A 15500-nucleotide genomic window follows, 5' to 3' on the forward strand; every position below is an offset into this window, starting at 1 on the left:
AAGGGGGACTTCTATGGTAGCCTGAACTGGAAGTGGTTACAAGAGAGTACTGTCCTTAAGATTATCCAGACTGTTTCTGACCCTCCACTGCATCTTCAATACACTATAGCCAAGCCATGCTATTTTTTCATATTTCATATGTTTTAAAAACAAAAGGTTAAAACAGAATATTTATTCTAGATGAGACTTTTTCAAAATAAGCAGTTCAAATACACATACTAAATATACTGCTGTTTGTAAACTTGTTTGCATGCAGTACTTTCAAAAGGAACTTACAAAGTAAAACATCTGCTGCCATGAATGAATTTGAACTAGAGATCAAAACACTACCTGTGAAATATTTATAAAAAGAAAAAAGCAAAAACCTGTATAGAAATTCCAAAGGATGAAAAATAACATTATGCTTATGGAGGAAAAAGAAAAGGCAATGTATGCCTCATTTTAAAGATATTTAAGAATGCAACCTTAAATTTCAAATTGTGATCATCACTTCCATAATGGTTAGCTTAGAGACAAATGTGAGGATGGAATTCAGGCACTACCACAGGTGTTTAAATTTGTGGTTCTTGGAAAATGTGGGTAGCATCTTGTTATATATCGGTAACATTTTTAAAGCACATCTTCAGCTGGAGGGAGTCCACATTAGATAAAATCTAACTGAGCAAGGTAGATGCCAAGTGAATTCTTTTCTATTAGAAGAAACATATAGGAAAGATGTGAGTACATTTCCATTTTAAGTCACCTTTTTAATGTACATTCAAGAACTTAAAGATAAACAAAAGCGAAGCAATGTGTGTCCAAACTATTTATTACAGCAGCAGAAGAAACTCGACAATGAAATGGTTTGTAAGCTCTGAACACTCAGGATGTGCAAGCCCATGAAATGTTAAAAGAGAAAAATTCAAATTATCAGAAAGAAATGGTGAAAATAAAGTTAATACACCTTTTATTGTGAACATTTCCCTTTCAGTCTACCATAAATTAGCCTTCCTAGTTAATGACTATATAAAAGCAAAAGGAAAATATTTAGATAATTTTTGTCAAGAGCCATGTAATAATAAAGCAAGTAATTATAATAGCATTAGGATGCTCAGGAGTGTATTTTATAGGGTCATTAATATGGTTCATGGGTAGCTGAAAGCACATGGCCTTTGGCCTCATGCCTCACAGCACACATGGGGCATGCATTAATGGCTCTGTAAAGCACACCATATTGTGTCTCACTGCTTTAATAAAGCCTTACAGATGAAATGCTAAGCCATTTTCAGTTGAGCTAGAGTATTTAGCTGAAGTTGAAAGGAAAATTTCAGTCATAGAAACAAATAATGTAATGTGTAATAAAGTATACTGATAATTAGAGATGAAAGCAAACTTTTTTTAAAAAGAAATTAATTTACCTGTATGTTTTCTGTTGAAATCAGTGAGATGATACAAATAAGTGGTTACCAAATTCATGTGATATTAGAACCTCAGTAAAGAAAATGTTAGGGATATGTTTACCTTTTCTTTTTTTATATTATTTGGAGCTATATGGCACTAGGCTTTTTCTCTCTTTGTATTTTTTACTTCTAGACTGAATGCTTAATTCTCAATTAATAAAAGAGAAAGTGAAGAATTTTTTCAGCATACCTATGGCAATGTAAGATACCTTAACTGAAATCCAGGTGGAAACTGTTGAGAAGATGAACGAATTATAATAAGTGTGAGAGAATTCATAAAATCAAACATTCAAGAGCTGGCAGAAAAATGGAGCAAAAATTTTTGTATTGCTGGGATTCTTAAATGTTTAGTGATTCTCCCAGAGAAAGACTGCTCACCTCTGTTTGATTCTACTTCATTAAAATCTTGATACAGAGAGTGAAAAATTGCTGCAGAAAAATGAAAAAACCCAGTAAGATTTTTTCCAGTTTGCTTCTTATTTTGAGCAACAATAGTGCTTACAACATATACAATACAAGAAATACTTCTGCAAATACATTGGTACCTATTATTTACATTTGTTTTAAGGCAATTTTCATACTTTGCTTAAGTGATGTTAGCCAATATACATACTTTCCTCTGGCCTTTCACAAGCCTTCATTTAGCATTTTGTCAAGTAATAATGTATTCAAATTCAGTGTTCACCAAATTAATATTTATTTACCAGTACATCAAGGGATGTAAGAAATCAGTGTATCAATGTAGCCTTCTATATATATTCTCTTCTCTATATATATTCTCTTCTATATATATTCTATATATATATTCTCCATTAGAAAATAAAGCAAATTTTTTGTATTTTACTGTACTATTTTATATGTTGGCTAAGGCAGGAATTTACACATGGATCACATATTCAATAGAAGAAAAAAAATTTAGGACCCTCTTTTGCCAGTACTGCAAGTCTTCTAGATCTATTGTTCACATTACTCTTTTGAACTATTAAAATTCCTGTTACAACCCTAAAATACAGATCTTGTTCAACTGATTCAAAAATATCTTGAGGTATTATATCAAAGTATCAGAACAGTATTCCAGCTAGTACCTATATATGTAAACTTATTTGCACACGAAAAAAAACCAAAACATAAAATGAGCAATTTTATGCATCGGAAATGTGTGAAAAATGAGAGCAACATTTGCAATGGAAATCCCTGACAAGTTATCTATTTTTTTGAAAACCCCACAGCATAGAGAATTTAAGCTTCAGAAAACTTGGGGCTATTTTCATATATGTAATTAAATGCAGTGAATTGGGAATCCAGATGTATGTTAGCTACTTGTCCAGCTACTTGTACCAGAAGTATCAAAAGAATCTTGATTTGCCTTTTTTCTAGGCATGAACCACAGCAGCTAACTCTGGAGGGAAGGGTACCTGGCCCACCAAAATTGGGCACAGATCTAACCTATCTGCTGAGCTGTAGTATGTTTCTTAGTGTCTTCCTGCCTTGCTTGAAAATCAGAATATTGGAAACTCAGAAGATTATTTCAGCATTGGAAAGCTCTGCAGGGAGATACAGATTGCATAAAAATCCTCATCTCTTGGCTTGTAGTTAGACAGATCCTTTCCTGGAAGTCTGGCATTCTGGCAAAGGCAGAGCAGCCTAAATTCTGTTTGCTTCTAAGTATAAAGCTGAATTCGGCTTTTCTGACAAGTCATCCACCACAAGACAACCAAAGCCTTAGGACAATGCATAATGTATAACACAGGCTATTTTGTATACCTGAAACATTTCTAACAATATGGATTACAGATTTTAGACAGGGATCAGTGATGGTGTAAAAGTAATTTGGTCCGATGTTACTTAAAGGAATGCAAAGTTAGCTACATCTAGCTAGATCGTAAAAATTACAAATAATTTAGGATAATAGAGCCAAAGACTCTGACAGTTTTTCCTGAGGCAGCAAGATGTCTGTACTTTGTCTTCAATGAGCACCTTCTCTCCTGTTTTTGCAAGTATTATCAAATTGAAGCTTATTCCGCTCTCAAAGACACATCTGCTATTTGGAAAAAATGGAATAATATTGTATGATAAAATATTGATCAAGGGAGTTTATCTTAACAAAAAGTAATTTCTCTTGACAGAAATGACACAAACTGCTCTTATGGCAAAATAAATAGTTTTGAAGTTTCTTATTTGTTATTTTTCTGTTTGCCAAAAAAAGAAATGACAAACATTAGAATAAACCTGTTATTTAAAATGTACCTGTACCAAGACAGAAACCTATTCAATGGCAAACAAAATGATGTTTTGCGCCCTAAAAACCAAGAGAAGCGGGTGTGTATCCACCTATTCAAGCAGGTGTATAATGTCAATTTGCTGTGCAAGAAAAAGCACAAACAGAAAATAAGTGGTTCATTTTAAAATGCTCTATATATTCAGGGTTCCCATTTCATAAAGATCTTGCCTGCTGTGCACTGCAGTTGACCCTTTAAACATATCTAGTCAATAACCTATTGTTTACTGCAAGTCCATTTTGTCATTTTGATGGTACAGATTCAAGTGTGGCAATCTTCCTTTCTCTGCTTCACTGCATACATGACTGCCTTTGGCTGGTACTAGCTCACAAAAACCCCACTAAAATGTCATTAATTACAGCAGGTTTGAGATCTGAATGCTAATTCTATTAATGGAGCTTTGAAATTAGGACACTGTAAATCTAGATGATCTGTGCTTAGGCATCCTGCACATTGGGCTGACCTGTGGTTACCTACTATATTAAATAAGAATTGTTGAATATATTTTTGGAATTCTAAGTATGTGTAAATCAGACCTTGTGAAGTATACCACCAGAGGGAATAGATAACTACAGCATGCTTTCTGTCTTAACTTCTATTTATCTATCATCAAATTCATTTGGAGTGCTTCATTGCAAGAAACTGATGACCAAGGCTATGGTGGGATCAGACAAGACCTTCCAGACACTTTCTCTACTATGTAATCTCAAATTGATGAAATTTCATTTATAATCAGCTTTATATTCAATATATGTGAGACTTGTTATGAAGATGCTGAGGGTCCCTAAAAGTATTTATGAATTAATAATCTCTAGAAGTCCTTCCAATTCAAAAAACTTCAATGAATGATTTTTGACTTCACATTTTGATGTTCTTTGCTACTAATTTCCCATCCTTAGTTTCAATGTAATGTGCTTTTACTTAGGGAATAATATATAATCTTCTGTTCATCTATCATTTTTACTCACATGCATTAAGTAATGGGTAATAGAAGAAAAGCTCATCAGAGACCCTTTGGTGGTACAGCAAAGCTGGAATAAAATGCCATCTCCTGACAGTACCTTTAAGGTTTCATAAAAAGATAACGAATGTGCTTGTCACTGACGCTAATGATCAAATATTTTCCTAATTTTACTGGACATTAAATTCTGAACTATGAAAGAAAACGCCACAGTCTGAGCAATGTAGGAAAAAGAATCTTGCTACATTTTTCACCTCCTTCAATACCTAACTTAAACCTTCTTGTTCCAGTATTACTTTTACTGAGTAGTCACTATGCCATGAGTGGGTGATGATTACTTTTACTCAAGTGAAGAGGTGTATTTTCAGCAGGAAATATAAAATTGCAGAATAGGAACATGACGGGTTATATATGCAAAAATACCTAAGTGACACAGGACACCAATTCACCACAATATCTTTATGAAATTGACTAAAAGGTTTTTTTTCAATCTGAAGTGAAGAAATTTTTGAAAGAGCTATGTCTAAATTTTATATATGATTTTGAAACATATCTGAAAGATATCCTCTGTTTAATACTTTCAGTAGTATTACCGTGATGTCAAAATAAAAAGACAAGCAAGGCAGAAAATAAAAAATATAAAAAAAAAAACAAAACCAAAAACCACCAAACCAACAAAACAAACAACACACACATAAAGCCAACAACAAAAATAAAACCCAGAATAAAACACCCCAAACTGTGTAATGGGAACAACACAATGTAAATAATTACCAAAATAAGGGTTGATCAGTTTAACAAATTAGATTAACACTGAAAAAACCCCAGACCTGATTTGAAAGCCCTGAAAAAAGCAAACCAAAAACAAAAACAAAAATAAAACAACAAAGGTATGCTCTTTTATTTAGAAAATATCAAAACAATACCTTCTAGTCAATCACAATGGAATTAGACTCCTAAAATAGGCAAGTACTTATAAATTCTTCTGAATTAGTTTTCATTCTAATATATTCTCATCTCTGTGTTCAATCCTGAAAATGGTCAACTAGATAATTTTCCATCCCACAAAACAGTTAACTAGGCTACAGTCTGGAATTACTACAGTAAAAGGAATAAGCCCACATGCATAAATTCACTCATAAAGAAAAGTTGTGCATTACTTTTTGCTTGCTGGGAATGTGCAACGTCTTTTTCAGAGAAAGATGGTCAACGGCAGAAATTACCCAGCACATACTGCAGGGCTGTACCTTATATTCCATGTACCTCTTTAGCCAGTACGATATTGCGGGTTAGCATGTGTCTGCAGTGAAGCAGCATGTATGTTCAAACCTAATGTATTTTCCTAACAGATTCTGGCACACTGCAACAAAAAATGTTAAGGCATAGTAAGATTAACCCCGCATACCCTGAGCCTCAGTTCTGAGCAGTGACAGCTACAAAGGGAGCCTCGAGCCCTTGCCAGGCCTTGCTCAGGACCTGCAGCTCCGCTGAGGGGAGCAGGGACTCACAGGGGCGGCACCAGGAGGGAAGGCACCGCCCCGAGCCGGTAAAACCCGACCCAGGGAGCTGGGAATAGGGTGGGCAAACAGGGTGTGGTACCTCAGGCAGGGTGTGGCATGTAATAGAGGAGCCGACAAGGAGAGGTGCCATGCTTGACCTCGTGCTCATCAACAGGGAAGGGTTCGTCGGAAATGTGACCCTCCTGGGCAGCCTTGGGTGCAGCGATCATGAGATGGCTGAATTCGAGATCCTCAGGACAGTGAGAAGAGCGTGCAGCAAGCTCACTGCCCTGGACTTCAAAAGAGCAGACTTTGGCCTCTTCAGGAACCTGCTTAGTAAGGTTCCATGGGATACAGCCCTAGAGGGCAGGGGGGCCCAAGACTGCTGGTTGATATTCTACTGCATAGTGCAGCAGGAGGGCCAGGAGACCTCCTTGGATGGATAAAGAGCTCCTGAGGAAAATTCAGATGAAAAAAGAGGCTTATAAAGAGTGGAAGCAAGGACAGGTGGCCTGGGAAGAATACAGGGATGTTGTCCAGGAAGCTAGGGACCAGGTTAGGAAAGCTAAGGCCCAGTTAGAATTAAACTTGGCTAGGGATGTTAAGGATAACAGGAAGGGATTCTACAGGTACACTGAGAATAAAAGACAGACTAGGGACAATGTGGGCCCTCTCCAGAAGCTATCAGGAGAACTGGCTACACAGGATTTAGAGATGGCTGAGGTTCTGAATGACTTCTTTGCCTCAGTCTTCACTGGCAAAGGCTCTGACCAAACCACCCAAGTCTTGGAAGGCAGATGCAGGGACCGTGAGAATGAAGATCTTGGGCCCACTGTAGGAGAGGATCAGGTTCGAGACCACCTTAAGAACCTGAATGTACACAAGTCCATGGGACCTGATGAAATCCATCTGCAGGTCCTGAAGGAGCTGGCAAATGAAGTTGCTGAGCCACTGTTCATCATATTTGAAAAATCATGGCAGTCAGGTTTGCCGATGACACCGTGTGGTTCAGTTGATATGCTGGAGGGAAGGAATGCCATCCAGAGGGACCTCAGTATGCTTGTGAGGTGGGCTGATGCCAAGTGCAAGGTCCTTCACCTGGGTTGGAGTAATCCCAGGCACAGCTACAGGTTGGGCAGAGAAGAGATTCAGAGCAGCCCTGCGGAGAAGGACTTGGGGGTGCTGGTCAATGAGAAACTTAAATGAGCCGGGAGTGTGCGCTTGCAGCCCAGAAAGCCAACCGTATCCTGGGCTGCCTCAAAAGGAGCGTGACCAGCAGGTCGAAGGAGGTGATCCTGCCCCTCTACTCTGCTCTTGTGAGACTTCACCTGGAGTATTGTGTGCAGTTCTTGTCCCTCAACATAAAAAGGACATGAAGCTGATGGAGCAAGTCCAGAGAAGGGCCATGAGGATGATCAGGGGACTGGAGCACCTCCTGTATGAAGACAGGCTGAGGAAGTTGGGGCTGTTCAGCCTGGAGAAGAGAAGGCTGTGTGGAGATCTCATAGCAGCCTTCCAGTATCTGAAGGGGGCCAAGGATGAGAAGAGGGACTCTTCATTAGGAACTGTAGTGATAGGACAAATGGTAATGGATAAAACTTAAACAGAGAAAGTTTAGATTCGATATAAGGAAGAAATTCTTTAAGTGTGGAGGCACTGGATGCGTTGCCCAGGGAAGTTGTGAATGCTCCATCCCTGGCGGTGTTCAAGGCCAGGTTGGATGGAGTCTTAGGTGACATGGTTTAGCATGCAGTGGGAGGGGGTGGGTGGTGGGTGTTGGAGCTAGATGATCTTCAGGTCTTTTCCAACCCTAAGAATTCTGTGATTTTTGTTGTGTTTTGTTTCCTTTCGCTATTCTGAGTTCAGACAATTTGCTGCAGTGACTTTACTTCAAGCATTAAAATTACAAACTGGCAAAAAATCAGGGTGGCAGAATACCTGTGCAGATGTTTTCTACTCAGTAATTCCTGTCAATATCCTCCAACTAAAGGGTGACAATATAAATAAAAGGCTAAATGACAGCAATGGTTCCCATACCCTCCTCAAAAAGGAAAGTGCACATATTTAAAGAAAGCATAACCAAGACAATCTCACTTCTGGGTTTGCTTCTATTTTGGCATAAATTACGGTTTTACAATTACAGAATGTCTGCCTTCCCAATGCAGACATTATTCAGAACGTTAAATGGAAAATCCAAAATAGACATAATTTTTCCTTTTTTCTTTATAACTTCGTTTTAACCCAGACACTTGGAATGACAATTTACTGTTTTTGTAGGGAAAAAAAAAAAAAGAGAAATGTAAAGGAGTGCTTCATATAGAGATTCCTATGAATCATTTTTCCATCCCCCTGTTCAGTTTGTGAGCTGCATTAAAAATGTTTCTTTCAGTTCTATTAAAGTCCTGTGGTTAAATGATAATCAAGAGGAAGAAGTATAAATTTATAAAATGAAGAAATGGGTAGCCAGTTAGTATAAACCAGCTCTCTCCTTTCTCGCCACTCCTGAGTGCTGACCCAAAGCATTCTCCTTTTCTAAATAAACCTTTCATATGAGAGAACACAGAAAACAGCACTGACAGTATTAAATCTATCATTATCTTTTCTGGATGTTAAATAGACTCCTTTTATAATCCTTTAACATTTCTTGTATGAAATAAAAAGCTCCTGCTTTTTACCAGATGGATATATGTTAAAAAAAATCTGAAGTCTCAAATCACTTGAGTTCAAAATCTAAACTTGTCTTCATATCTGTCCTTTCCTAAAAACAAGCCATAAAAATGTATTTGCACTTACTCCTATGCAGTTCTTCAAGGGTATTAGTTTACTTGCATAATATTCCTCACCAGATGAGATTGCTTGCGTAAGACTTGCATTTAAAAGGAATATAAATAAGATATACAGTCTGTTTCCAGTGGCTTCTCATTCAGTAGTCCCCAATTTTCAAGGGCAAACAGTTCTCTCTTCCATCTATCTATATGTAAGAAAAGTTTCTAACATATTTTCATTATCAGACTTTTTCCAAAGACTGAATTGGGGCATGGGTCTCACTGGGTTTTTGTTTGTTTTTTGAACACGCTTGCTTGTATTTCTTTAATTTTTATCATTGTTTTGTCTTTTCCAAAGCGATTTCACTTTTAAGTGACGTCCACGATTTTATTTTGAAGCAAATCTTGCAACTCTGTAAAATGCAGATCCTTGAGCAGGATCTGTCTATAAGACACAGGATGTTTCAACTCAGAATAAACAAAAAATAATCTGAATTGCACCAAAAGCTGTCTACTGTGGACTTAATAGTACTGTAACGAATCTAGTATCACAGCATATCCTCCCTTTCCATCTCTAGTGGTCTGGAAGAAAATGCTGCTCTAAACATTCATTTGGCTGGCTTCCTTCTTAAGAAACGTCACAGTGCAAATCTTGGTGAAACAACAGCAGAACACGTAGGACTCACAGAGATCATCTTTGTTAAGATGTATATCCACAAAGACTGGTACAAGACTGGTACAAGAAACTCAGATCAATAAAGGTCATATGAAAGTGAGAAGATAGATCTTATTTGCTCCCTGTGTCTTCTCATGTGAAAAGAAATCCCTGTATTACTTCTCCCTGTAGAGCCAGGGATTTTAGACAGCAGTTAAGTGAGATCTAGATCTGTCCCACAGGCAATGGACAGTGAAGCTTGAACCTCTCACCTTATGGGATATGATCAGATAAGGGAAGCTGAGAATTTGTCAACTATGTATTTGTAAACCATACCTTATTTCATGTGATTGCAAAGGACAACATTCTGCTGTACAATAACAAACAAGAGTTTCAGAATAGCAAAAGTTGGTATCTACTCTGATTATGCAAAAGTTCTACTCTGAGACCATGAAACAAAGAAAGGCAGAAAAAATGAAAACTATGCAGTGAATGCTCCATCCCTGGTGGTGTTCAAGGCCAGGTTGGATGGAGTCTTGGGTGACATGGCATGATTTAGTGGGGTTGGAACTAGATGATCTTAAGGTCCTTTCCAACCCTAACTATTCTGTGATTCAATGATTCTGTGATTACCAGTGTGTTTCTGCGCTACCTATTCCGTACATCATTTCTTATTTAATACATGGCAGATAAGCATTGTACCAGATATAAAATACATAAACAACTTCTACATATAGTTAACAGGTGCAGTTATTTTTCTAAGAAAACCCTGCAAGCCTGCTACGGGGTTATTTTAGTTAGCTTGAAACTAATTTCAAGTATTCATACCAATCACTGAATTCTACAATGAATTTTAGAGGTTTTACTGTAATAGGTCTCACTTGAAAGAAAATTATCTCTCTGCCCCTTGAGGCTCTGTAAAGTCCACAGAGTCCAAAGAACCACAAAAACACAAACACAAATGAAATCCTCCTAATCTCAGTAAGATGTTAGCAGTAGGTTGTCTCAAGAACCAGTACTAAATTACAAGTGCAAAAGCCATTATCATCAACAAAGGTGAATTATTTTTCATCTTTCAAGCAACTAGCCCTTTCAAACACTGAAAATACAAATGATTTAGGAATTAGAATAAATAATTTACAAAAATAAACAGTGCTTTCAGATAACAGATACTTTATTACTGGATGGAATACCCTACTGGCATATAATAGAGACAAATGTTTGAAATATCAGACATGAGAGCACAGTGTAAAACTAAAATGTTGATTAGAGGCACAGATTACAGATTATTAACTGCTGTAATAATACGTGCCTAGGACTTGAAGTCACTATACAAATTGGAACAGAGGAGGAGAGAGAAACACACACAAAATATCAGAATTTCCTTGCTTAAGGTAGTACATCACAGATGAAACCTCCAACTTGATACGAAGGAGATAAATCCAGCAAGAAACAGTTATGATGTGTCTGGAAATGATTCAGTCCCTTGTAAAACACAAGCACAGCAGATTAAGTTTCAAAATCTAAAATAAAAATCCACTTCCTTCCCCCCAAACTAAAGTGCATTCAGTCAAATTTTTAACAAAAATCTAGCAGTTGGAAGAATATTACTCAGATAAGCAGACCAGAACTGATGGTTTGGCAATTGTGCTAACTGAATTCAAACCACAAAGAGACAGAACAATGATGAAAATATTGATCACATGAAAGAAAACTAGAGTAAACAAGAGCAGCAGACACATCTAATGCCCATGAATAGAAAACAAAGTTAACTGGTCTTCAGAACCAACTCTGCTGTGAATAACACCTGGCCTATCACACCACTTCAGAAGTTACAGGGAATACCCCTATACCTATGTAAGTTTTCTGAAGTTACTCTACTGACCTCCATAATTTTCCAAAATTGAACTCCTGCTTTCAGAAGTCTTGTAACATTTCAGTAGACTATACAGAAGAAACAACAATCGTATTGTCTCAAGAGCTGGTGAACATGTAACACAAATGTGACCCCATTGAACAAACAGCAAAATATAAATTTTTGCAAATACAAGCTACAAGAGGGATACCACACAAGTTTACCAAGAGCATAAGCATGCCCCATTCACTGTATTTGAAACAACCAAAAGTAACTCTATTCGCTCCCTAATTTGGCCTAGAAAAGAAATACTGGAGGTATTTGAATTATACTCAAAACACTTTTCAAAAACACAATGAAGCACCAACAAAATAGGTGCAAAGCACAGCTCTTATTAAATAATTTATTAAGACCCTTAGCTTTTCAAAATATGAAAAAATCATGATAATCAAAACTTCCAACAGAAAACAATTTTATCTATCACTTTACATTTCTTAGAAAAACAACCTCAATTACCTGTCTACAAAAACAAACAAACAAAAACAACCCAAAGAACCCCACCAGGGTTTTACAGGAAAAAAACAAACCCAGGGAACTCTTCTGTCTGAACAGCTCAGCCATGGGAACACCTGTTTCATTCCCTTAAAAGCATGTCAGCGGATTCTTCCAGATGATACTTGCAGTGTCTTCGTATCATCCCCAGAACACAAGCCTTTTGTTTTACAAAGAATTTTTTTTTTTTAATACATTCTCACATATAACATGAATCAGACAGCAGGGATTAATTGAAAGCTGAAAGTTTCTTACCAAGTACCCCAAGGCGATAGTTGACTGTGATGACTATCACATTCCCATAACTTGCTAGAACACTGCCATCATATAAGTTTCCAGTGCCTTCCATGTAGGACCCTCCATGAATATACACCATCACAGGCTTAGGTCCCCCACTGTCCCGAATGTCTGGAAAAAATATTAGGACACATTTTATCTCAGGAAAGTACTAAAGAAGATACATGCAATATTTAAATTTTTTAGTGAGGTTATTTTTCTTGAAGTGTTTCTCAAGCAACATCTTTTACATAAGGAAATGGGCAGGTGGGCGTGTTTGGTTTTTTTTTGTGGCTTGCTTGTAACTGAAGTTCATATTTTTAAAACACTTGTTGGCCTCAGAAAAGCAGAAAGGAATTGAAAACGGTAATGTTTTCTCATACGCAATAGGACTGTGGTCTGATTCTGTTCCTGCTGAATTTGACGTAAAACATCTACTAACATTAGTGTGTGCTCATTTAGTCAAAGTCTTAACACTTCTGAAAGCTTAGTCCATCTTTCTGTTTACTTAGCTAAAGGCAATTCACCATATTAAGATAAACAATATTTCTGCTCATAACATTCTTCCAGTATAGAAGCAATCAAGTAATTCATAAAAGCGGTGTATAAACAGCTGTCTTTTGATAGATGTGAAGTCTAAGTTCTCAAAAGGTACCTGGAAGCTGTTTAATATTAGATCTCAAATGGATATTGTTTTTAACCTGGGTAGCCTGAAGTTTATAGAGTGCATTGGTCCTTCTTATTTTACTAAATTGTGGAAAGGACTGCATATTTGGAAAAATAGCTGCCTACATTCAAACAAATTGCAAAGTTCTCAGAAGTGGCTCTGAATAGAGGTAACAATTTTAAATCTCAGAAGCTCTGCCATTCTCTTAGACAAAATTAGATATTGACATACTGGTTTGAGTTTATTTTTAATTAGGACATTGACTTGGATATCCCGTCCCCCACATAGTCCTATTTGCAAACTGATGCATCTACTCAGAAAAATATGTGGAATACCTGAACACCACTGCTCCTTGTGAGGAAACCTGTTTTTAAGTACCAATTCAAAGTAACAGTTAGTGGTGGGATAATATATATATTTTTAAAAGATTTTTTTAAAAGTCTTTTAAAGAAAGTCTTTTAAAGAAATCAGCTAAGGTGTAAATTTAAACTTTTACATCTGGATTAAACTGTATTTTGATCTCATGTATAGATGCCTGAGTCTTTGCCACTGGCCAAGTCATAATATTCCTTAATAGTCCCTAAAAATCAAGAAAGACAATAACAAGAGAGCATATGAAAACTTCCCAATGAGGAAATGTACAAGAATATTCTGATTTCAAAATGTTTTTTTGTCATTATAACAGTATTCAAGTGACTTCCCTGACTACTCACTTCACCACCTGAAGAAACCTCAGGTGTACTGTTTACTCCTTTGATTTTGAGGAATCTTAGTTAAGAAGCTTTCAAGTAAGCTCTCTCTGAAGTTGTCTGAATTATTTCTGAAGCACTGTAAAGACTGGTAGGTGAGGAGAGTTGCATGAAAAACCCTGCTTTTTGAATTTGCTGAAAAAGATCAGTACAGATGTGTCTGTTTATAGAAAGCCAGTTGCTATTGTTAAATGCAACAATATAACATATGGTTACGGTATGTAACATATAACACATACATGTTATATATACTACGTTATATTCCTGATTCTAATTTGAAGAAATGCCAGAACAGTCAAGATTAGAAATTGGATCTTCCATACTGGAAGTACTAGAACAATTATTTATTCAAGACCAGAAGGACAATGGAAGCTTGTGCATGAAATTGCTTGTATTGCTTTCCTCACTCAAGCATATAGTAAGGGCTTTCCAACATGCAATTTTCAGAGTGTAAAGCTATGGAGATAATTTACCTTCACTGTACACAGAACAGAATTATGAGCTCCTGAGGTTTAAAATCTACACCAAGGAAGAAGTCTTTTCAAATTCATATACTGTTTTCAGTACACGGTTTGTTCATAGTCTATGATGCTCTTCTTTTTGGATACAAACATGGATGCAATAATAAATTATTAATCTGAAATCACTGTGTGACTGTTCCCAGCAGAAATTGTACACAGTTAATTGTATGCTTGGTGGTAGCACAGGGGGAGACTGTCTCGGAATTCCTCTTTAATTAAAATTACATAGAATTATAGAGCACCAACTGCGAACAGTAATGAAACATTGGTAGTACTGGCCTGTTTCTCTGGAAAATAATATTGGAATATTTAGAAAAGAATGGGCATCCTTCCTCTGAGAAAGGAAGCAAATATTCATGAGTGAGACCTATGGCATCATTCTCTGAGTAAATTCTGTCTGTATTATTGTTTTGGTATTTCCTACTACTAATATTCTTGTACAGGGTGCAGAAAGATAAGACTGATTTTCATCTCTGCCTGTGTGCCGCATCAGAGATCATTGCTGCAACCTATAGCTAGGCATATTTGAAAGGTGTGAACATTTAGCTGGGAGAAAACTGCTTAACTGCAGATGTAGTTAACTAGTGGATATTATTAAACAATAAGATCAAAGGAAGAAAGAAAAAAAAAATCAGACCACAATCAAGAATTTATTTCTACCTGAGAGTAAATGTTCTCCCATCAAAACTATCATCCTTTAAAATGGAGGAAGTATTAAGATAGTATTCTTGGAGAATATTAGGAGGAAAAATTTAGTGAGGAGAAATTCTGTGTTTGTACAAAAGTGCAAGAAAGATGCACTTAAAGTGTTTATTGGAGTTAAGTGTCCAACTCATCAAAGAAAATAATTGAGTTTTGGGACTTGGATACTTTTCAAGTGCTGACTGTAAATGATTCCATACATCTTTCTTTTTTTTTTTTCCCTGCAGGCTGGTATGAGTCCTTTGCATGCATGTGCTGGAATGGTCTCAGTAAACTGTAGCTACACATTCTCGTGCAGATTAATAGTTATTCCTGGATGCAGATTAATAGTTACTTGTGGAAGTAGCTCATTCTGAACCTGAAGAATTGAGGTGCAAATGTGGTATTTCTGCCAATGTAGATTTATATACTGATTTAATTTAGTTGTGTACTGTACTTTTTGTTGGATTTTATGAAGTGTTGCTTTAATTAAAAAGCAAATATTTTCAAAGACACATGCAGTAATAGTCCTGTTCAAAATCCTTCTCAAATACAACTCTTCCGTTTTCATTCACACACAACATCGGTTATGAGTGCTGTG

At 36.6% G+C, this 15500-nt stretch overlaps 1 protein-coding gene across 9 annotated transcripts in view; it reads right to left on the bottom strand.

The window, feature by feature from the left end:
* NLGN1 (neuroligin 1) overlaps positions 1 to 15500 on the bottom strand; it is a 475678-nt gene that overhangs the window by 202564 nt on the left and 257614 nt on the right. For all 9 annotated transcript variants that reach the window (XM_057411582.1, XM_057411581.1, XM_057411583.1 and 6 more), the window contains one exon: positions 12261 to 12413. In XM_057411582.1, the coding sequence (XP_057267565.1) occupies positions 12261 to 12413 (153 nt within the window). The remainder of the gene's footprint in view (positions 1 to 12260; positions 12414 to 15500) is intronic.

Source organism: Pezoporus wallicus, unplaced genomic scaffold (genome assembly GCF_028554395.1).
Source record: "Pezoporus wallicus isolate ANWC-B61680 ecotype Strahan unplaced genomic scaffold, APGP_CSIRO_Pwel_v1 contig_6899, whole genome shotgun sequence".
NCBI classification, from domain to species: Eukaryota; Metazoa; Chordata; class Aves; order Psittaciformes; family Psittacidae; genus Pezoporus; species Pezoporus wallicus.